The sequence below is a fragment of the Microtus ochrogaster genome, unplaced genomic scaffold (assembly GCF_000317375.1).
Source record: "Microtus ochrogaster isolate Prairie Vole_2 unplaced genomic scaffold, MicOch1.0 UNK25, whole genome shotgun sequence".
Taxonomy (NCBI): Eukaryota; Metazoa; Chordata; class Mammalia; order Rodentia; family Cricetidae; genus Microtus; species Microtus ochrogaster.
In genome coordinates, this window is record NW_004949123.1 from 1,957,963 (window position 1) to 1,980,973 (window position 23,011).

Consider the following 23,011-nt stretch of genomic DNA (forward strand, 5'->3'; position numbering starts at 1 on the left):
GCTAGCCAATAAGAGGCTGAAACTAATGGGTCAGGCAGTGATTAAAAGAATACAGTTTCCGTGTAATTATTTCGGGTCATAAGCTAAGCTAGCCATGCGGGCGGCTGGGTGCCTGGGGACGCAGCCCAGCCGCTCTTATTTCAACAGGGAACTTCTCCGTTTTGTTTGTTTGTTTGTTTTTTAAACAGTGTCTTGTGTAGCCCAGGCTGGCATTGAACCTCTGATCTTCCTGTCTCAACCACCCAATATTGGGATTACAGGAGCGAACCACCACACATCTTAGAATATCCTAACCTGATTTACCAAAGAAAATATCCATTTGCACAGCTTCCCTCAAGTCTCCTTCAGGCCATGTTACTCCTCAGATCTACCCACGGCTCTCACTCGCTGCAGCTTCATCACTGTTCACAGGGGTCACTGCAGGAAACTGGGGAACACAAGGATGCAGTCATGCAGATACAGAATACATTATGAGCTTTCCCACCCCCACCCCCACTAACTTCTCTTTCTCCCTACTCTTCCTTCCCATTGCCCCCCCCACCACTCCACTTCTCCTTTCTGTCATCTGTACTTGTATGATCTTCTGTATTTGTATAAAATCTAGAGCCCACAAACGAGAGGAAACAGGCGATATGTGTCCTTCGGAGACTGAGCTTGCTTGATATTATCTCTGGCTACACCCATCTTCCTGCAGATGACGTAACTTATCTTCTTTATGGCTGAAAGTCCATCTTCTATGTGAGGCGTGTTTTCTTCATTCATTCCCATTGGTGGATGCTAGTTCCGCGACCCAGCCATTGTGAACAGAGCAGCAATAAGCATCGATAGGCAAGTATTCTGTGAGACATTGGCTGGGACTTTTAAGGTGAATTCGTACCAGGATGGCATGGCAGAGTTGGTTAGGAATTCTGTTCTCAGTTCATCTCAGCTGCTTTGGATCATAATAGCCGGGAGAGTTCCATTTCTTCTGGTAGATCTACAAATTCTGAAGGACTTTATCTTCAGGTTTCCATTGCTGCCTCCCAGCGAGGCCTGGCCTCGTGTTCTATGGCCATTATTCCCTCAGTTATTAAAGGCAAATGAAATAAAGCTAAGATCTTTAATAGTATAATTCAAATCTTTTATTTATGCCTGTTTAGTATAAATTTGGTTAATAGCTAATCTGTACTATTTTTCCTTTTCCTTATCCTGTCTTCTCATCTCCACCTAATTTCCCGTCCTGATGAGGTTCAGGATCTCACTGATTATAATTTAAAGTTAATAGGTAAATTCATCTTTTAAAAAATTGACAGGAAAAATTTTAATTCTTCCTTCCTGGATCATCTTCCTTTTAAGCCTTGTATGAAGGCATTCTGAATAGAGACACACCATCGGCCTCTGTTACACCCCACATCTCTTATCTGTAACACTCTTCAAGTTCAGCTGAACACCCTGAAGGTTTGTGCAAATCTCCATTCCTGCCCAGCACTACATACACACACACACACACGCATATGCACGTGCACACACACACATGCACACAAACACGCACATGCACGTGCACACACACACATGCACACACACATATGCATGTGCACACACATACCCGCATGCACGCACACGAGTACACACACACACACCTGGAGCCAGCAGCCCATCTGGCCTGTCTGGGCTGTTTCCTGTCTTAGAGAAACCAACATTCCTGTGATATTGGGAAGCCTTGGGGTTCTGTCTTTATACAAGAGAGCGTTCATGCACGGCCAGTTCTTAGTGGCCTGCGGTTTGTGGGATCAGAATGGTTGTCCACTCATCTCTCCTCAGCAATACTTGAATGTCAGTGAGCTTGACTGGGCTGATTTTCCCCCCATCAGTCCTAACAGCTTCAGTTGGAGAACTGGGGCTAGCAGTTTTCTTTACTGGATCTATCCGTAATGGTCAGAGTCAGTTTTGAACAGTCATTTATCTCTCTCCAGCATGTAAATGTTCCTCAAGATCCTAAAGGCGAATTAATCAAGAGTTTAAACCCCTGTACAGTCCGCCTGCAGCAGTAGGAACCACCACCATCTTGGCGTGTTTAGCATTCAGTGCGTGTTGTATGATTCCTAGAGTCTGGCCGCCAGGCTTGGGGTTAACAAGAGCATCAGCCGCAGACCTGTGACAAGACAGACAAGGGTCCTTGCCCCTGTGGAGCCTACGTCTAGGGGAAGAGTTGGAGTATTTTACATGCTAGAGTCAGACACATGAATGTCAACTGAATGTGTACCCTATTAATCCAGATAGCAGCCCCCACTCTACCACCAAGATGTCTGAGGCTTATGAGCAATTGCCCGTGTCTCCCAGTCACAGTGAAATTCAGCCTCCACATGGTGATCACAGCTGGGACCATAGCACTGTGCTGCCCCCTCAATGACCAGGATGCAAGGCATTCTGAACAGCCATGTTGCTGGTTATCCCCACAGTCAATGCCTTCTTCCTCTTTAATTTTGCAGATGGAGCCTGCCATCCACACCCACCAAGAAGCTCTCACAGGTAGTGTCTTGAACTATTATTTCAAGAAGCATTTTTTAAACCTTAAAAATATGGTGCTCATTGTTACAGACTCCTTTTGGTAATACTTAGTAAAGCTGTGGAAAGCTGACATGAACGGTAGCCAAACTTAGCCTTTTCTGCGTAGGAGCGGAATCTGAGAAACGTCACTGGAAGCTGACACCAACCACTCAGAAAGAGCCTCCCCCAAATTCTTACATATTTCAAAAGATCTCCCAAGGAAAACAGATGTGCCAGAAACTGAAAGAACAGACTGACCTACTGAAGACCAAGGTAACTTGTTCAGAATGCACGTGTGCGCTTACACATGCTTGTGCACACACGTGTAGGTCAGAGCTGATTCTCCCCGTCCACTCTGTGGGTTCCGGGGAACAAACTTAGGCTTTCAGGTTTAGGTGAAATTATTTGTGCTCACTGAGACATCTCGCCAGCCCCAAACACCTTCAGAGTTTATCCATAGCAATAGAAACAATGAACGTCAAACAGAAGAGGCCATGCCGTGAATGAAATATTGCATTTTTTTTTAACTGCAGGTACAAGAATTTTCCAAAAGAGTAAAACAGGACTCTTTCTGTCATTTGCAAGACATAAGACTGGTAATGAACCTTATCCAGATTTTTTCATCTATATTTGGGAATTGCGGTGGGTACATGCTGAGGATTCTATAGTACCACATCGTCTGTACAGCAGAAGGAGGAGGAAGGGAGAAGGAAAATTAACCATCTTAGCTTCTGGAGCTACGTGCCCTAGAGTTCTATTTCTCTGTGTATTTATCCTTCTTTTCTTCCTAAGGAAGCTATACTTCTCTCACCAGTGACCTCGTGATAGACCTGAGGCCATGGAATGTTCCAGAGGAGACTATGAACCTCACTATAAAGGGTGAACCTGCCCGTCGTGGTCAGGCCTTAGTAAATTCTCATTGTAAAAGTAGCTGGTATCTGGCAACGTGACATGTAAGACTCTGAAAACACTTGGACGTGAAACTCAAGACTTTCATATCAGAATCTTTGACATGCTTCCATACCCTTGCCTGTCATCACAGCCCACCAAACGACTAATTTGTGGGGTCGCCGTAGCAGCTTTGCTGTGGTAGGGAATGGAGGTGTAGCGAGGGGGCAGAGCACAGGAGCCCAAGATGTGGAAGATGGAGTTTAGGCCACCGGCTGAACACCAGGAACAGCCAGCGGACCTAATGGAGGCTTGAGCAAGCTTCAGGACAAACTTCTGCAGAAACCACACACTAGGGCCAAACCCAGGAAGGGATCCGTGGTTGTTTACTCAACATCTTAATAACTGATCCATTCATTCGTTCACTCATCACCGTCATTAACTGCTCTGTTGTTCAGAAAACACTTATCAAGCACTTTTTTTTTAATGTCCCAAGCACTAGGGAGTTGGAGAAACACTTCCTTTGTTAGTGTCTTTTATTCTACCAGGGACAGATTGGTGGAGAGATCATGAGATGCAGTTTGAGGGCTGTGACAGCATGCATATTGCAGCCTAACGGAAGTTCGTCCTTTGGCATTGAGGGGAGACACTTGGTGGTCCTCAAAGGGACTGCTCCTTTGGGGATTACAAGAGGAACAGAGTGAGCTTGGCAGAACAGGGGACGAGAATCTTCCAAATCAAAAAGAAACGGCAAATGGAATGCCACACGCAACTGGTGTGAGCTCAGAGTGCACACAGAGACTAGCGGGACAGACGAGGACCGTGCCATGAAAGGAGCGTGGATTGCGTCCTGACTCTGATGGTGGAGTGATGGGGAAGGCATTTAAGTCTGGGCATAGCAGGCACCACGGGGGTGAGACTGTAGGTAGGGGCTGGTTAGGAAGCCAATACTGGGCAACTTATAAGGGTCTGAACCAAGGCTGGCAATGAGGATGAAGAGTGGGTGGCAAATTTAAAGAGGAAAAAAAATCAAGAAAAAGAAGAAATACGGATAGTTACCGAGTCCTGGTTTAGACAACCGAAGTCAGAAATCAAAGTGGAAGGGTGTGGCAAGCAGGTCAGGAATCGAGTATAACTTAGGAGGTTTGCGGTCCCCTTAAGGACTCTTACATGAGGAGATCAGCTGCACGAAGGCAGAGCAATAGATCTGACCCTCAGTGGTATTTGGGTCAGAATAGAAGCTTTGGTGGATAGTTGAAGTTACAGTGTGGGTGAGATGCCCCCAGCCAACAAAGAGTCATGAGATATTAAGTGGAAAGGGCCGAGGACAGAGTTCCGAGTGACCACCCTTCTTAGTAGGACATAGTGCAAGCCATTTGGATTTTAAGTGTATGGTTTTAGACATATTGTAGCATGTTCTTAATCTCAGCGCTGTTCGCAAATTAAATGAGATAAACCATGCCGACTTCTGAAATATGATTTAAATACCAAAATCCTTTTGATCTTTTAGATCGAGCCTTATTATATAGCCCCAATTCACCTAGAACTCACTGTGTAAACTGGGCACTCCTTGAACTTGAGATGATTCTGCTGTCTCCGACTCCCATATACGAAGACTCACGGGTATGCACCACTATGCCTGCCATCTCTTCCCTTTGTATCCTGCTTGTTTTCACCACCTCTCCCCCTCTCACAGCTTACACTGCCGGCTTCCTCTCAGAGTCTAATGGCTAGCCCTCGCTTTTTGCCTGTGGCTGTCAGTGTCTGTCCGTCTTCTGGACGTTGATGTGCACTGTGAACTCTATCTTACCCCATGTTGATACTCTCCTTCACAGTTGTTAGCCTCTCCTCATTCATCACCTTGGTCAGACCTGTCCCATCCCTTCCACCTCCCAGGGACGCCTGTGAGACTCACAGTATCAGTCACTTCCTGGCAGGGACCAGATGGTTGACTGGAATGTGGTAACTGAGGAGCTCTTATTATAAAGGCCTTGCTTTACAACAGCCTGGGCAAGGCTAAGGGAAGCCCACGAAGGATACCCGGAGCTACTTCACCCCCAGGCCTGACATGAGCAGAGGAAATGCATGCCCTGGGGCTGAAGGGAACAGCGGCAGTTGTAGGAGTAGCTGAGATATTCTGTGGCTTTTGGTAGAAGGAGACAGCCAATCTGTCTGTGATGGCGCAACAATTGGAGAACCAGAGAAATCAGGGCTCCCATCTCATCTTTAGCCAACTCCCTTCTCCTGCTGCTGTCTTTCTTTGGCTAAAATCAATAGAAGCCAGGGTCCTGATAAGGCAGTGGGCTAGGGCCAGCCTCCTGCAGAGAAAGACAGACAGTGGCTGTAGGAAGAAGGGAAAACAACCACCAGGTCAGCCATCTGTACACTCGATAGTCAATAGTTTCCAAAGTCATGTTTATTCATTTTCAGTATTTTTTTTTTATAAGACAGAATCTCATATAGCTTGGGCTGGCTTGAAACTTACTGTACAAACCAAGCTGGCCTCGAACTCACAGAGATCCATCTGCTTCTGCCTCCAAAGCCCTGGTGCGCGCCCCCATGCCCAGTCATTTCTATCCGGATGGGAATGAGCACCACCAGCAGCTACAGTCTATGGAGTGTGCTCAGATGGAGGCGACTTAAGGTAGTTTGACTTCACGGGTTTCCATTCCGCAGACGGCTTAGATTGCGGGTGACCCACCATAGATCCTGAGACAGGGATCCTTCATTGTCACATTAGAGCCTCGGATTCACCCTCCTATTGAGCCTTCCACTTTTCCTGTGGAGTCATTCTCTTCTCTTTCCACTCTAGATAATTTTAAAACTCATTCCAGAACTCCAGACTAGGCTTGTTTTCACTAATTTCCGGGTATGAATTGAAAGACTCCATTGAGCAGACTTAATATCTGTCAAGTTCAGCTCTTTTCCACTCACAGCATTTTAACAGGGCCTCTGGACACCAAAATATTTTAACGATTGATGTTTGGAAATAGCGTCCTGAGGTAATTTTCCCCGAGGCACAATTTTCCTTTTTAGAAAAATAAATGAAAGCCGTCTACCTTTGGTCAATGCTGTGCAATTAGCCAGCGGTGAAGGGTTTAATACTGGTTCTCTCCCCAGAGGCTTGTTTTTTTAGTTTTGTTCCTGGGGGGGGGCAGGGATATTTGCTACATGTTTCTGCTTTTATAAGGAAATTGATAGAGTACGTGCATTTGTTTCCCAGGGAATCTCTCATTTGCGCAGCCATTTTCAAGACAGGCCTCTGTCCGCATTGAGACCAAAGTTATACAATGTTTATTTATATCCTAGCTACAACCACACTGTGTCTGGTATGAATATAAATCAAAAGGGTTTGAGCTGCAATTATATCCCATATACGGGAGAAGTTCTCTACACTGGGAAAAGGGAGGCACCCAGCCTTTCCCTACACTTATTTGAAGCCACATCAGGACAAGCAAGGGCCGATAGCTCAAACTGGGCTCTCAGCCTCATGTGGGCTAATGTGGCAATGGGGAGCATCCCATGAATGCCAGGGGCTTCAGCCTCATGTGGGCTAACGCGGCAATGGGTAGCATTCCAAGCAACGTCAGGGTCTTGCAGAATGCAGAACCTTAGCAGAGGTCCACCCAATAGATAATGTAGATATAGATAATGTCTCTCCGCAAGGGCGAGAATTTGGCAAATTTGTTGCGTACTTGCTTGCTTCTTCAGCAGCTGTGCTGTTATTAAAACCATATTAGCTTTGGAAGCCAGGTGTGGTGCTGCCCGCCTGTGATCTCAGCACTCAAGAGGTGGAAATGAGAGAGGATCAGGAGTTCAAAGCCAGCTTTGGCTACAGAGCGAGTTTAAGGCCAGGCTGGGCTGCAGAAGATCCTGTCTCAAAGTCAAAATCAAAATCAAAATAAAGCAGGTACAGTTTCACACAGGCATCATTCCTGGGAGGTGGAGACAAAAGGATTAGCGGTTCAAGGTCATTCTCAACTATTCTGTGTGTTCCAGACCAGCTTGGGCTACAGGAGGTTCCATCCAAGTCAAGAAGTGGATAAATAGATTTTAAACACAGGATGTATCTCAGTGACAGTGTGCTTACCTAGCAACACACATGCACACTAATACGCAAAAATAATTTTAGATCTGATACGTCTTGCTCATGAGGATAAATCCTATAGGTATTTGTTTTTTACACATTAACAGAAGAATCTGTAATCAAGCCCTTCCCCCTGATATTTCTAGAATACAATCTTACTTTCCATTTTACAGAAAAGATCATAAATTCCCCCCAAAATATCCTTCCTATACTCCAAGTCTTTTTTTTCTTCAGTCACCATAGATGTCCTTGAGCTCCTACGTTATTCCACCTGGCAGGGGCCCTGCTCTCAACCTAACTTCTCCTTCCCGCTGGACTTGAATCAGGGCCTTGTGTATGCTAGGTATGGTGATCTGAATGGGAATGTCCCCTGTAAGCTCATGTAGCTGAACACTTGGTCCCCCAATGGTAGCTCTGTTTGTGGAGATTAAGGAGGTACAGCCTTGTTGGAGGAATCACGTCACTGGAAGCAGGTTTTGAGAGTTTAAAGACTGGAGTCATTTCCCATTCACTTTTTGTTGTTGTTGTTGCATGCTCGCATTTGAAGATGTGCGCTCTCAGTGCCAGCTGCCATGCCTGCTGTTTGCTGCCGTGATGGACTCTGTCACTCTGGAACTGTTAGCCCAAATAAGTCCTTCCTCCTGCTAGTCGTCTTGGTCAGAGTGTTTTATCACAGCACCAGAGAAGTCACTGATAGCCTAGGCAAGCCCTCAGCCTCTGACCTGTGTCTCCAGCCCTCACTTCTTTGTCTTAAGGTATGGTCTCTCCTTGTCCCCAATTTCTATGATTTTAATTGCATGAGTGTGTGTATGTGTGTGTGAGTGTGTGTGTGTGTGCGTGTGTGTGTGCGCATGTGCTTCTGTATGAATGTATACATGAGTGTCATGCTATGCATGTGGGAACAGAGGACAACTTTTGGGTGCTGATTCTCCCCTTCCTCATACTTCCTCAACTGTCCAAGCCAGTTGGTCTGAAGGCTCTTTGTTGTTGTTGTTGTTTGTTTGTTTGTTTGTTTTTTGAGACAGGGTTTCTCTGTGGCTTTGGAGCCTGTCCTGGAACTAGCTCTTGTAGACCAGGCTGGCCTCGAACTCACAGAGATCCACCTGCCTCTGCCTCCTGAGTGCTGGGATTAAAGGCGCGTGCCACCTCCACCTAGCAGGTCCGAAGGTTCTAGATGATTCTTCTGTTTCCCCCATCCCTTCCCACCACAGGTGTTTTGGGGTTACAGCTGTGCGCCCCCGCACTTGTCTGGCATTTCCCACGATGACTCAGGTTGTTGAGCTTGCAGAACAAGTGCTTTTCACCTACTGAGCTGTCTCACCAGCCCTGATCCTCCATTTTTAAAATTTCCTATTTAATCCGAAGCTATTTAGGCGAGTGTTGGAGAAAGTGTGTTCTTATATAAATATGTACATATATTCATGACAAGTTTGTTGGAATGGGTGCAGCTTTTTATTTCCCCTCCTATAAATTCACATGACAACTATTTCCTCAGAATCAGGGTGAGAGTGGGGACAGGGACGCTGCTCCCTGAGAAAGCACTGGCTTCTCATGCTCCCTGAGGTTTGAGTCTAGTGCAAAACTGGGGTCCCTTTCCACAACTCTGCAGAAAGACCTAGCATCCAACTTGTGAGAAACGGGGATCTTCTCTAGCAGCTGGCCAGACAGCTCAGCAGGTAAAGGCCTACGTTGTCAAGCCTGGTGACCTGGGTTTACATCTGGGACTCACGGATAGGAGAGAGCCAGCTTCCACTCCTTGGACCTCCACCCAAGTGCTGTCACACGCTTGAACACAGACACAGAAACACACACATACCAAGTAATAATCGTAGAAGAAAAGCAAGCGTGAGTGGCCTTGGCATCATCAAGTCCAGAGAAGCAAGGCTAATCCTGCCAGGATAGAGTAGGGAGGTTGGAAGCAGGGAGTGAGGACTGGAGCCTGGACTGCTGGGACAAAACTCCAAACAGGATGCTCCTCGGGGCAGATATGCATTTCCCTTCCTGCCTAAAGACGGCAACTTGAATAACACAGCCCAGGGTCCTCTTTATGAGCTGTTGTCCCTAGCCTGATAGCTGACTATACAGCTCAGAAGACGCCAGTTTATCAGTCTCTACCCTAGAAGTGGAGGGTGTAACCTTCAACTTGGAGGTGCTGCTTGAAGACATTAAGGGGAAAGCTGATGCAGGCCAGTGCGCTTGGGCCCTCTCCTCCCCGGTGCTCTCCAGTCATCCTGGATGCGGCATATTCAACCTCCGATGAGCTAACACAACAGCCTGACGTGGCGCCAGGAGAAACGCCGTTTACGTACATGTAGACTCCCAGTTCACGGGCTTGCTGGATTCTGTTTTAATCCTTGACTTGCCAAAGCCTCATGAGTCATACTGTTTAAAATGGAGCCAGCTTTTCATGATTGGAAGCTATTTCAAGTGTTCATGTTTGAGACACTATTACTTTAGGATTCAACGCCTCTCTTGAAAATGACAAGCCACTAACTCTTCTGGGAATAAAATAAATAAAAAAAAAACTGTGGATCATGCCTGGATAAAGTTTTTTTCCTCCTCATAATTTTATGCTGCCTCTTTAAATATTCTTAATTATGTACACATGTCTGTGTGTGGGTATATGTACCCAAGTGTAGGCACTGTGGGAGGTTCAGAGGCATAGGATCACTTTGGAGCTAGAGTTAAGGTGGGGCACCTGGTGTGGGTGCTGGGAATTGAAGCTTTGTCCTCTGGAAGAGCAGCAAGTGCTCTTAACTGCTGAACCATCTCTCTAGTTCCCCTTTAAATGAAAAAACAAAACAAAACAAAAACAAAAGAGAAACCAAGTTCAGTAAACTAATGATTTCCCCTAAATCCTCTTCTGTATTCTCTCTTGCAAATTAAAATCTTTCGGATTAGCTATTCATGCAGGCTTGGGAATCAACCCCCGGTGGCTTCCTATGCCTGTGGGTTTTCAGTGTTTGCCCCTCAGGCTCTTTAGCAGCTGAGGGTCCTCTCAGCCCTTGTGTTTAATTTTTTTATGACCGGGTCTTGCTATGTGGTCCAGGCTACCCTAGAACTTGTCACAAAGACCAGGCTAGCTTCAAACTTGCCGTGCTGCTCCTGCCTCTGCCTCCCAGAGTGCGTGTATCAGCCACCACACCCGACTCAACCTTTTGTTTCCGTAGCCTCAATTATCAGAACAATTCAGACGACATCAAAATTCTGAGAAACTGAGTCATCTAAATAATTGCCTTCGATAGACTCTTTGGTTTCATGCAGCACTGAAGACCCAGCCTGAAGCAGATATTCAAAATCTGAATGAGGCGTTTGTCAGCTAAAGCCAAGATATTATATAAGTGCAAACTCTTCCAAAGATGTGTGTCTGCCTCCTCCAGGCACCTGCGTTCTGGGCAACTCTCACTCATTCAAGGCCAGCTTTAGAGGCACAGCACCTGCGCCATCAGCCGCCCCACAACCCCCTCCCAAGCAGGATTCCTTGCTCCAGCCTTTGTGCAATCTTAGCCTGAGTCTGACTTGTTTTGTGCACAGGCACCCTAAATTTCTGACATGGAGTGGGGGCTCCGTATGGGAAGCCCAGAGCCCTTTGGATTTAACAACAGCCTCAGTGCTACCCAAGATGCTACTGCTGGCGACATGGTACCCCGCTGGGGCTGAACCTGAGTTAGCTGCTGGTTCTTACCATGATGTCCCACTGGGCCTGATCCTGAGTTAGCAGTGCGTGGAGCCTGAGTAAGCCCAGTCATTGCCCAACAAGTCTGTGTTTGCTCTTTATTTGGTCCTAAGTTCACAGAAATGGTTGATGAGGTGACAGCATCTGTATACTCCAACAAGTAGGCCTGAGAGAGTCGACTTAGAAGACCCTTCAGTCAGTAACTCTTCATTCTTACAGCAGTTACTGGGAAACTCCAGACGCTTTTCTAGGAATATAGTATAGAACAGAAAATCGCCTGCCATGGCTGTGCTTACGCCTCTCTGAGGAAGAGTCGTACTTTGCAAACCGAATCAGAATGATTGCACAATGATAAAAGAGCTTTGAGGGGTGATAAAACATTCTGCGTGACTCTGAAACCAGGCCACCTCAGTTCGAATATTGGTTCTGTCATTTATCAGGTTTGTGATCTTGGGACAGTTATGCAACCTCTCCAGGCATATGCAACCTCTCAGCTTCCTCCTCTGGAAAATGGGGATAACAGTGCCTGTCTGGCAGGGTGGTTAGCACGTTTAGATGAGCTAATATATGTAAGGTACTTAAAACAGGGCAGGGAGCAGAGTCAGCCTATGGGCTGGGTGTTGGCTTATCGTGCCCATTAAATAAAGGGATATGACCAAACTGAGGCATGAGAGGCCAGCATCCCAGGGGACAGATGGTGGCCAGGGGCATTTGAACTAAGTCCTAAGGTGAGATCCCAGTGAGGTAAAGAGACTGGAGCAAAGGACAGGCACCTTGGGGTGTCTGGGTGCTGAGCTGATTGAGTCACTTCCTATAGCCTGCAGTACTAATGGCTCCTGTGTGTGTTCCTGCAGATGACCAAGGAGCACACTGGCTGTCTTCCAGGACCCCGGAGCTCACGGAGAAGTGAGGTGACAGGGCTACCAAGGGCAGGGACACAGGAGGTCACTTCCAAGGAGCTCAGAGAGCTGGCCCCAAAGATGTGAGTCCTCTCCCGGGTGCCTCCACCACCATGTATCAAACCTGAAGTGGGTGGGGCGGGGGCTCTGCCTGCATCCAGCTACACAGCGAAGAATGACATAGGTTGAGTAGCTACAGGATATCCACACAACATTGTCCCATAGATGGCTCCTTCTACAGGCCCAGGAGCACTGAACTAAATTCCCACGGGCCCTTCACCAGCTGGAGAAGGAAGTTCAGAAATTGACGTGAATGTGCACACTGCCTCTTCTTCTTTTTTATTTAGAAAGCAAACAGCATCAAACCTACTTACCTAAATAGACCGAGTATGGATGTAGTTGCCCGGGACTAAATGGATCGAACGGCCACCAGGCTGCTCTGATCCTATGAGCTCACCCTGTTGGCTCCTTAGTTAAAATTCCTGTTGTCAGGCCTGCAATTCTAACTACTTGCCTGCCCAGGCTGCAGAGTGAGTTCTGGGCTAGGGCAGCTTCATGAGCACCTGCCTCAAACCTTTAAACATTTGGAAAAGACTGGGGATGTGGTTCAGGAGGCGAGCACAGGGTTAAGATGCACAGAGCCCAAACCCTCAAATCCTGAAACCCTGTTGTTGAATCTGATGGACCTTGGGACTGTGAAGATGAACTGGCTCACGTGCTTTTCCCTCTCCTTCCTTCACGCTCCTCTTTATCCCTTTCCCTTTCTCCCTCTCCTCTTCTCTACCTCTCTCCCATCTCTTCCTTTCCTTGTCCCCAGGGCCCCAGCATCCTCAACCCACTTAGCACCGAGCTCTACCTCAGCTCCAGGCTCTGTACCTCCTGGGCAGCCTGATGTTAGAGCTGGTGACGCTGGTGTAGTTAATGCTTCCCACCCTTCCAGTCCTGGAGAGAGTCATCCCTGCATCTTATTGAAAGGTGGGCATTGGTTCAGTTGGCCTGATACGAGCCCGTGCTTCTGTAGTTAGAGAGCTCCCAGGTGGTATCAACAGTGCCGGTTCCCAGATGGGTGTGAGCATTTGAGGAACCAGGTTCTAGAGATTATTTCACTGTGGATAAGTGGAAAATACTTGAATTAAATACTCCAGGTCTATGTCATGATTGGGTTTCTATTGCCGTGATAAGGACCATGACCAGAAGCAACGTGTGTGTGCGTGAGGAGGAGGGAGTTTGTTTGACCTCACAGATCACGGTCCATTACTGAGGGAAGTCAGAGCCAGGAACTGAAGCAGAGACCACGGGCGAAGGCTTCTTACTGGCTTTCTCCTCATGGCTCACCCAGCCTACTTCTTTATATAACCCAGGACCACCCGTCCAGGGATGGCACCATCCCAAGTGGCTGGGCCCTCCCACATCAATCATTAATCCAGAAAATGACCCACAAGCTTACCTACAGGCAAGCTGATGGAGACATTTTCTCGATTTAGATTTCCTCTTTCTGTATGACTGTAACTTGTGTTAAGTTGACGGAAATCAACCATTACTAATTATAATGGGCAGAAAATAATAATACAATAATTCTGCTGGCTTATAAGGACTTCTATGAAGGAGGAATGCTTTAGGAAGGTAGGACATGCATGAAAACAAATGACAAGAAAGATAATAAAACCGAGGTCTCCCAAAATGTTTGAGGACGTCTCTGTCCTGCCACTGTAAATGGAGTTTAAATGTTAAGTGCGGGAATGATTCTGTGATCTTAGTGGTAATAAAAGAAAATATAATAAAAATAAAAAGTTAATAAAAGAAAACAGGGGGGACATGGCAGGGGAACTGTAAATATGAGAGCCAGGTGTGGCCGTGCATGTCTGCAATCCCATGGGAGGCAGAGGCACGGGCACCAGGAGCTAGCCTGGGCTATATGAAACCCTATCTCAAAAAAACAACAAACAAGTAATGTACTTAATACAAAAGTACTCAGAAAATGGTAAAAGTATAGAGAAAAGTTCCCAGCCATGAATGGTAACACATTCCTGTAGTCCTAGTATTTGGAAAGCAGAGGCAGGCAGATTGCTACAAGTTTGAGGCCAGCCTGGTCTACATAATGAGTTCTGGGCCAGCTAGAGATACAAGGCAAGACACTTGTCAAAAAGAAGTTTCCCTGAGAAAGATCATCTCTGTAGTGTAGTGTGTGGCCTAACAGTCTCTTCGTACGTCTGTTGTCGGTAGCATCATCTCACTTGCCAGCTTTTGTCCAGAGCGGACTAGTTTCTTAAACCACATCCCAGCACTGCAGGGAATGGTTCATTCGGTACATGCACAGTGAACCTTCTCATGAAGCAGGTGGGTGCCAGTGTGCAGGACCCACCCCTCCATGGGAATGGCAGGCTCTCCTCCTCCAGCCCACCCCAGACAGTCTTTTCTGGAAGTAAAAACTGCTGTCTCCCTGTTTGTTTCTGTTTGACCATTAGTGATATTCACCAGTGTTCCTTTATTTATTGGTTACTCAGTTTCTGAGACACCAACCCTGTATCTAATGCCAAAACCTCAGTTTTGTTTTGTTTTGTTTTAAGTCAGTCAGTTGGGAAAATGGGGAAAGTGTCTATTGTTGGTGGGGAAATCTTTGTTCTGTCCAGGGCTCTGACAAGGAAGCAGAATTGGGGTTAAGAACACATGCCCATGAGTCACACAGGAAAGGTAAATGGCAGCTCAACAGCTTACTCTCTGGGGCCTTGTCAAGTTCTCCCTGTATAGTAAACAATCCATCATAAAGTTGGAGATGGCAGAGCTAGGACGACAGAGTCACAGACAAGGGTGCTCGAGAGGCTTCTGGGACACAACAGGAAAACTGCAGGTACTGTGAATGCTTCTCTCCACAAAGAAAAAGTACTGAAGCCCTTCAAAAAATATAATGAGCAAATAGGATGTGAACTGAGAAACCGTGAAGAGGGCAGAGAACTAAAGAACCCGCAAGAGATGCGTTCACCTCCTGTGACACTGAAAAAGATGCTAGGGGACACAACTCGCTTCCCCCACTTTCAGTTAGCGAAAACATTTGCAGGTAATCATTTTTGGTAGCAAGAAAGGTGTGGTCAAGCTGAGCGACCCACATTGTTGGCAGCTGCGTAATCCAATCGCAAAACTTGCAGAGAGCAGCCTGACAAACGTGTGTGTCATCACACAAGCTCGTGCAAAACCTTTGGCCCAGATGTTTCCCCAGGAAGTAATTCAAAAGGTGGAAAAACCCACGTGTGCAGTAATGCTTGCGCCAGTATTGTTTATAAGGGTGGAAAGGGGCCATTTATGATCTGTTTTCATGAAGGCTAAGAACACAGTCACACTACATGGCAGGTGCTGTCGGCCTTTGCAGCTAAGTTGTGCGATCACGTGTGTTTAAGGAGTTCGCGTGCATTCCCATCGCTCCGGCTATCGGCAGTCCCCAGATCTTGGCTTAATTCATGAATGAATATATTTCTTTGGACAACAAAAACCCAAACCAAAATACCACTGAACTGGAGGACTCAGTGGTCAGACTGGTTTTAAAATTCTCTTCTAGAGGCTGGGCAATAGCTCAGTGGGTAAAAGTGCTAGCTGTCTGAGCCTGCCGCCTCACATCTGATCCCTGGAATTCATGTGTAAAGACGGATGGGGTGGCTTTCCTACAGAGAGATGGGAGGTGGAGACAGTTGCTCGGGCAGGCTGGCTAGCCTGGACTACACAGGGAATCCACAGAAACAAGAGAGATCAGTTTTTGAGGCTAGACTGGTCTACAGAGCAAGTTCTAGGCCAGCCTGGTCTATACAAAAAAAAACCCTGTCTCAAAAAACCAAACAAACAGAACACACACACAGAGCCATCTCATCAAGGTGGAAGGTGGAATGTCACTCACTCTTAGTGACTCTTGAAACTTGTCTTCTGACCTCCACACATACACTGTGGCATGTCACATACACACACACACATGTGCATTCCAAATAAATAGTTAAAAAAGCATTTTCTGGGGTAGGGCTGCAGATGACTTGCTTGGCATAGGTTCACTCCATCCTTGCAACAAAAGAAAACCCCAACAACTTCCCAAATCTGTTCATCTTGGGGTGGAGGGTGGGGGCCTTTGGAAATAAGGTGGGGTGGGGAGGGAAAGTGTTCTCTCTCGTGTGTACTCAGATTTCAAAATATGTTCGGAGGAAGAAAGAAGTGCAACCGAGACTGAAGCTTCCCTTCCCCAAACCAGGCACGAGAGGCTCTGTCCACAGTGCGAGACACCAAGAGCTAAGGGTGCGCTCCTTCCTCCGGTCCCCTGGGCCCAATTCCTGTGTGTAAGAGTTGCCTGGCAGTTGTCTCTGGTCCTGATGTGGCGAGGTTATCCAGGTCTGAGCTGCATGCTGGGCTGTGCTTTGTGGCTCGGGAGAATCCTAGCAGTGCCTGCGGAAGGCAGGCATGTGCAGACATCACAGCCCACCATCTGCACTGTGCTTTCTGTTGCCCGCTTCTTGGTGGGCGAGGGCTTCTTGAAGGTGGCTTCAAAACTCCAGTGAGCATGGATGATAGCTAAACTAAGCCGCTGGCTAGCTACAGAAGCCTGGAGTTCAGGGATGGACTCCCCCAACCTTGAATATCTGCCATTGCCAGTTTTTTGCTGCAGAGAACATCAAAATCCTTGCGGGAGTTTTTAAAATAATGGACACGCCCCCACTCCACCTACTGTGCCGGCATCGCTGGGAGGGGTGGTCTGGTAGGAGCCATTCGTTTTAACTTCCCAGGCTATTCCGGTGAGCATGCGCACCATGGTCTGCAGACTGAACATAGCCCGGCTGGGGCATTACGGTCCACACGGAAGAGTAGCTCTCATTTGCAGGCTATCTGGGGTGAGCAAAAATCTTTCCTGGGGCTGAGGAGAAGGCTCAGTGGGTAAGAATACTTACTGTACAAGCATGAAGATCTGAGTTCAAATCCCCAACCTCCATGAAAAGCGTGGCATGGCTTTGGATCTCTGTATCCCTAGCATTAGCCAGGAATGTGTGTACTGGGAGCCCCCTCCCGCTTCTGATTCAGTAGGAGACCCTGTCTCAAGGCAATAAGGTGGAGAGCAGTGGCCTCTCAGTGCACGGACACACGCATTCCTGTGACTAACACACACACACACACACACACACACACACACACACACACGGTCTTTCTTATTGGGTCTCACTTGAGCTCCCCCCCCCCCCCCCCCCCCCCCCCCCCCCCGTTTTTTTTTTTTGGGGCCCCCTTGGCCCCCCCCCCCCCCCCCCATCACAATCTCCTGGGAAACAAGCCGCTTTCCTCTTCTCAGGGCAGGACCTTTGAATTCCTAAGGAAGAAATCCTTCAGCATTAACAAGCTGCAAAACCCTAGAGGAAAGTCGGTAACGCTTTGGAACACCCATTGGAGCAGCAGCCGGCCTGTGTGGTTTCAGGATGTTTGTCTGTAGCTCTATCAGTTAGGAGAGGCGCCGCCTCCGAGTGCAAAGCTCAGCTGATTTACCTGGAAAGGTCAAGAGTCAAGGAGGGAGGGGCTGTTTTGCAACCACTATTTAAGTCCGTAATGAGCAACAATAAGAGCAGCTGAGGAGATCCGGAGGACTGTAGCTTCCTGTTAGAAAGCGCTCCTCGCGGGAGCCACCTGCTTCATTAAGTTTCTGACCCTAGATAAACCCTAGATAAAGAAACAGCGTGGGGTTGGGCTGCAGGGGCCGTGTGTTGCCTGGGATGGACTGCGCCTCTGAGCTCTCTAAGCACAGGGCGCCACCGCTCACCTGGCCAGAACAGGCTTGTGATCGTTAGTGTATTGAATTAAGTAGCAATCCACATGTGGGATCCTTAAAAAAGGTTTTTATTAGGTCTAATGAAATAGTTTGACATTTATAAAAGATTTTGATTGCTGGGCCTGGTGACACACCTTCAATCTTAGGAGAGGCAGGGAGATCTCTTGTTAGAGGCCAGCCTGGTCTTCCTAATTCCATGATAGTCCCAAGGAATTGAATCTGGGTAACCTCCATGATAGTCCCGAGGAATTTTTCACTTAAGGCTGCATGTTCTTTGTTAAAAGCCTCAATTTACTGTCATCAGTGGGTTGTGTTCTTGTGAAGTTTGATGGGGCACAAATAGTAAATTGCCTAACTGTAAATAGGCTGGTGTGACCTATGAATTCACATCCCTGTGTGCTGTTTCTTTTTTAAAATTCTTTTTATTTATTTTACTTATTTATTTTGGTTTTTCGAGACAGGGTTTCTCTGTAGCTTTTGGAGCCTGTCCTGGAACTAGCTTTTGTAGACCAGGCTGGTCTCAAACTTACCCGCCTGCCTCTGCCTCCCGAGTGCTGGGATTAAAGGTGTGCGCCACCACTGCCCGGCTTAAATTCTTTTTATTGAGCTATATATTTTTCTCCGCTCCCCTCCCTATCCCCCCTTCTCCCCTCTCCCATGATCCCCACGCTCCCAATTTACTCAGGAGCCCTTGTCTTTTTCTACTTCCCATGTGGATTAGATCGGCGTGCTATTTCTGATGCAGTAAGGGATCGGAGAGTGTGTGTTCGCCGCTTTGTGTGGCTGAGAAACTGCCTTCTCCAGCAGACTTGCTCTTGGCCGCTCTGCTGGGCCAGAGGATCTTAGTGCGGAAAGGAGTCTAAGAGCAGCAGAAATGCGATCGGTGCGTTGGACTGGGCTCGCTTGAACCACGGCCAAGTTTTCCAGCCGGAGAGCAGATGTTCACAGGCCCCAGAGGCAGAGGGTGGAGACAGAAAATGAGGTGTGGGAGAATACATGACTCAGGAGGAGAGCATGTTTTTCCGAGCGGAGGAAAGGCTTGGAAAGGGCCTGGCTTTCCGGTCCAAACCTCAGGAACCCCAAATGGGGTCCCCTCTTCACTACTAGCAGGCTTAGGAAGGACACGTATTTGCTCCGCAACGCTTCAAGTTCTTTAACCAGCCCTGGGCCATCCTGTCCCATCTGCATCAGGATGTCCTGGAGGCCACGCCTTTCACACTAGAACGCACACTTTCCTCCAAGGCTTGTTACTGTATCCCCGGCTGAGCATGCACGCTGTTAGGAGCTGTTAGTAATTAAAAGTCTTTTGGAGGCGTTAGAATCCCTGTGGAAGGAGGGTGAAACTACACCGGCCCGAGAAAGACTGATTTTTACTTGTGTCTTTCGCACGCCCCCTGGTGGCCGTAGCCTATTAAAGTGAACGCCAGGCTCCCAGCCTAACGTTAGCCCCTCAAAGGTACCCAAAACCCGCTTTGCTGGACTCTGTTTAGCTTGCACTTAGAGCTATGGTAAGAGCGATGTTACCCAGTAGTAATGTAAGCACTTTAGCCAAGAACTGCTCTGAGACAGGTATGGTGGCTTGGCCTAAAGTCCTAGTACTCTGGAGGTCAGAGGCAGAATTACTGTTGCTGGCCAGTCAGGACTAGTAATATCTGGATTTTGTCTGAAAAATTAAAAAAAAATCCCCAAAACCCCAAAAACTGATTTTGACATAGTATTATGAAGAAAACACCAATTCTTATAATTCTATACTGCAAATTTCTTCTTAAATTTTGTATTATTTTTACATGTTAAAGGTATATGTGTGTGTGTGTGTGTGTGTGTGTGTGTGTGTGTGTGTGTGTAGGTATGTGCCATGGTGTATATGTGGAGGTCAGAGGTCAACTCTTGGCTATCAGTTCCCTCCCTCCTTGATGTGGGGATCAGGCTTGGTGACATGTGACCTTATCCACTGAACTATCTCTTCAGCCTGGGGATATCAGAGAAATTCAACACTTCGGTTTACCCATACCAGTGCTATAATTTTGAGATCTTACTTTTTTTCCTTCCTTCCTTCCTTCCTTCTCTCTCTCTCTCTCTCTCTCTCTCTCTCTCTCTCTCTCTCTCTCTTCCTTTCCTTCTTTCTTTCTAGGAAACAGAAAATGGAGAAAGGGGGCCACAGAAGAGCCAACTGTGGAAAGCTTTCCAGTACCACCCAGGAAAAAACACTGCACCAAGATTCGCCTCTCAGTAAGTTGGAGGAGTTGGGGTGCACATTGTCATTAAAGGTCTCTCTATATGAGGTCTGCCCACAGTGAGTACCAGCTTGCCACCTGTCATCATCATAGCCTGGCATTTGACTAGGATGGTGTTTGTTTTCCTTTTTTCAAAACATGGAGAACTGGTAATGGGCCATTTAACTAAGAAGTGGCTAAGCAGAGTGGAGTGCCAATCCGTCCCTGCCTCTCGTCAGGCTCTGGGCACGACCCACAACTGCACTAGTAAGGTTACCAGCCCCATGGGAGGGGTTGCTGGTTCACTCATGAGCATTTCACAGAAGTGGAGGAAGCTGGGGGTGAGAGCAGTTAAGAGGGTGTGTGTACGTGGGACTTAATGACTCTAGTCATAAGATCCTTGCCCCAAAGACAGTGTAAAGTGGAGAAACGCACTCTGTTCAAACTGCTGAGAGTGACAGAGAGGTGACCAAGACGCCTGCCTTCTCAGGCAGCTCCTGGACTGCCACCATCAGTAGAACCAACCATCCTCACGGCGGAGCTGGAAGGGCAAGCCAAAGAGCTGACACAGCATGGTTGTGAGCATGCTCCCTGTTCCCAGAGCCTTGCCTGCCACTCAGGATTCTGAAAGGTCCCACATGGTTCTGAATTGGCCTCTCGAAGGATGGTGTGTTTTCAGATAACAGCTTTGGAGGGTTGAAGAGGTGTTTCAGCCGTGAAGCATGCCTGCTGCTCTTGCAGAGAGGATTAGAATTCAGTTCCCCGCACTCAAGTTTGAAAGGCTCACAAGAAATCTAATGCCTTCTTCTGGTCTCCAGGGGCACCTGAGCACACACGTGCATATGTACATTTGCATGTGTGTGTGCATACACACACACTCACACACATAAATAAATCCTTAAAGAGTTGACTTCATGGACTGAACACTTGCTAAACTCAATGCTTCTACCAGGAGTTTTCAAAGCCCTCTGAAGGAGGTCCTTTCTTTTCCCAATGGCATCACACTGTAGGGATATAAGACCAGTATTGAAACATATAGGGATGCCATCTTGGAACCCAGTTCCCAGCTCCAAAGCCAAAGATAGTTACCAAAGCTTAAACAATGACACTCTTCTCATTTGCTTTGACTTTCATTTTTGGAAAAAATATTTTTACTTAAAATATATTTCTTTGTTGATAAAAGATGAATTTGTTACTTTTGTTTATTTTTCAAAGTATTGCTGTGTTGCCTACGCTGTCCCCAAACTCCTGGACACTCCTGCTTCAGTTAGGCGGTGAGGATGACAGGCAGGTGGCTCTGTGTCCTCCTTTGTTGCTTTCATTGATGATGAGGAGGGCTGTGCCCAGGGATTCATACATGCTAAGTGAGAGCTCTGCTGCAGCTGACCCACATCCCAGCTCTGTTATTTTCAAATACAACAATGACGGATTTGTAAAGTCTCAGTTTAAACCTTAAAAAACCCTTAGAACTGTCCATTTTTAGCCTTAGGACGATCCGGTACTCAAATGTGTTACATATTCCATAGTGAGACACCTTTGCAAGTCTATCTGGGGGACAAAATAGTCTATGATGATTTCTCCCTGGGGAGGCTTTTTGTCTTTTGAAACATGGTCTCATGTGGCCCAGGCTGGCCCCAAACTTTCTATAGCTGAGGTTGGCCTTGGTCTCCTGATCCTTCTGCCTCTGCCTCTCAACCCTGCCTGCCTTGGGGAGAATTTTTTTATGGCATACAAAATGGTTTATGTTCTCATATTTAGTAGGTAAAAACATATGGACACAAGTTATTTATAACCCCTCCTTTAAAAAGATGTATTTACTTATTTGAGGCAGGGTCTCTCTACACAGCTGTGGCTGTCCTGGAACTCAGTATATAGACCAGACTGGCCTCACACTGGCAGAGATCCGCCTGCCCCTGCCCCTAAGTGCTGGGATTAAGAGTGTGAGCCACTATGCCTGATTTGTTTTTATGTGATGCATGTTTGACTATGTGGATATATGCACACCAGGCATGCCCCAAGCACTGTGGAGGCCAGAAGAGGGAGTCAGATCCCCTGGAACTGGAGTAGCAGATGGTTGTGAGCTACCATGTGGGTGCTGGGAACTGAACCTGGGTCTTCTGCAAAAGCAGTAGATGCTCTTAACTGCTGAGTCTCTCCAGCCCTTTGGGTCCTTGATTTTAATGTAAAGAGCACTTTATTTTACAGATAAGGAAATACAGCTCAAAGAAATTATCTCCCCTGCGTCAAAGGCCTAGTTTGTTAGTTATATCCCACTTCATAACAATGTATCCCAGAACCTAGTGCTTCAAAACAGTGAACACTGTTACCTGACAGTTTCTGTGGGTCTGGCATTGGGAGCAAGTGAGCTGGATGGTTTAGGCCCAGCATCCCCTAGGAGGATGCCTGTCAGGGATGAGATTGCCTGAAGGCTTGATTAGGGGCCAGAGTGGCTCACTCACAAGCTCCTTGACAGGGAGGCTTCGTGAAGCCTCCAATAGGCCATTGTGCTTGTCACTGAGCTATGACAGCCTGCTTCCTTGTGAGCAAGGGACCTAAGAAAGAGAGGTGTTGTTGGTTCGTTGTTCCTGCTTTATTTTGTTAGTGATGAACCCATAATGAAGGAGAAGAATCAGACCAAGATCTTTCTTTCCTTCTGTAGTGCACTGTGCCTGCCAGGCAAATGCCCCCTCGCCCAAGTGCCACCTTTCAAAGCAAGTATCGGCCAGGTGTGGTGGCGCACGCCTTTGATCCCAGCACTGGGGAGGCAGAGGCAGGTGGATCACTGTAAGTTTGAGGTCAGCCTGGTCTATGGAGTGAGCTCCAGGACAGCCACAACTATGTAGGGAAATCCTGCCTAGATAGATAGATAGATAGATAGATAGATAGATAGATAGATAGATAGATAGATAATAGATAGATGGATGGGGAGATGGATAGATAGAT

General features: G+C 47.2%; 1 protein-coding gene across 1 annotated transcript in view; it reads left to right on the forward strand.

The window, feature by feature from the left end:
• Aknad1 (AKNA domain containing 1) overlaps positions 1 to 23,011 on the forward strand; it is a 37,945-nt gene that overhangs the window by 5,865 nt on the left and 9,069 nt on the right. The window contains exons 2-6 of the mRNA XM_005367904.2: positions 2,469 to 2,508; positions 2,654 to 2,799; positions 3,060 to 3,122; positions 12,032 to 12,159; positions 19,987 to 20,084. Of these exons, the coding sequence (XP_005367961.1) occupies positions 2,469 to 2,508; positions 2,654 to 2,799; positions 3,060 to 3,122; positions 12,032 to 12,159; positions 19,987 to 20,084 (475 nt within the window). The remainder of the gene's footprint in view (positions 1 to 2,468; positions 2,509 to 2,653; positions 2,800 to 3,059; positions 3,123 to 12,031; positions 12,160 to 19,986; positions 20,085 to 23,011) is intronic.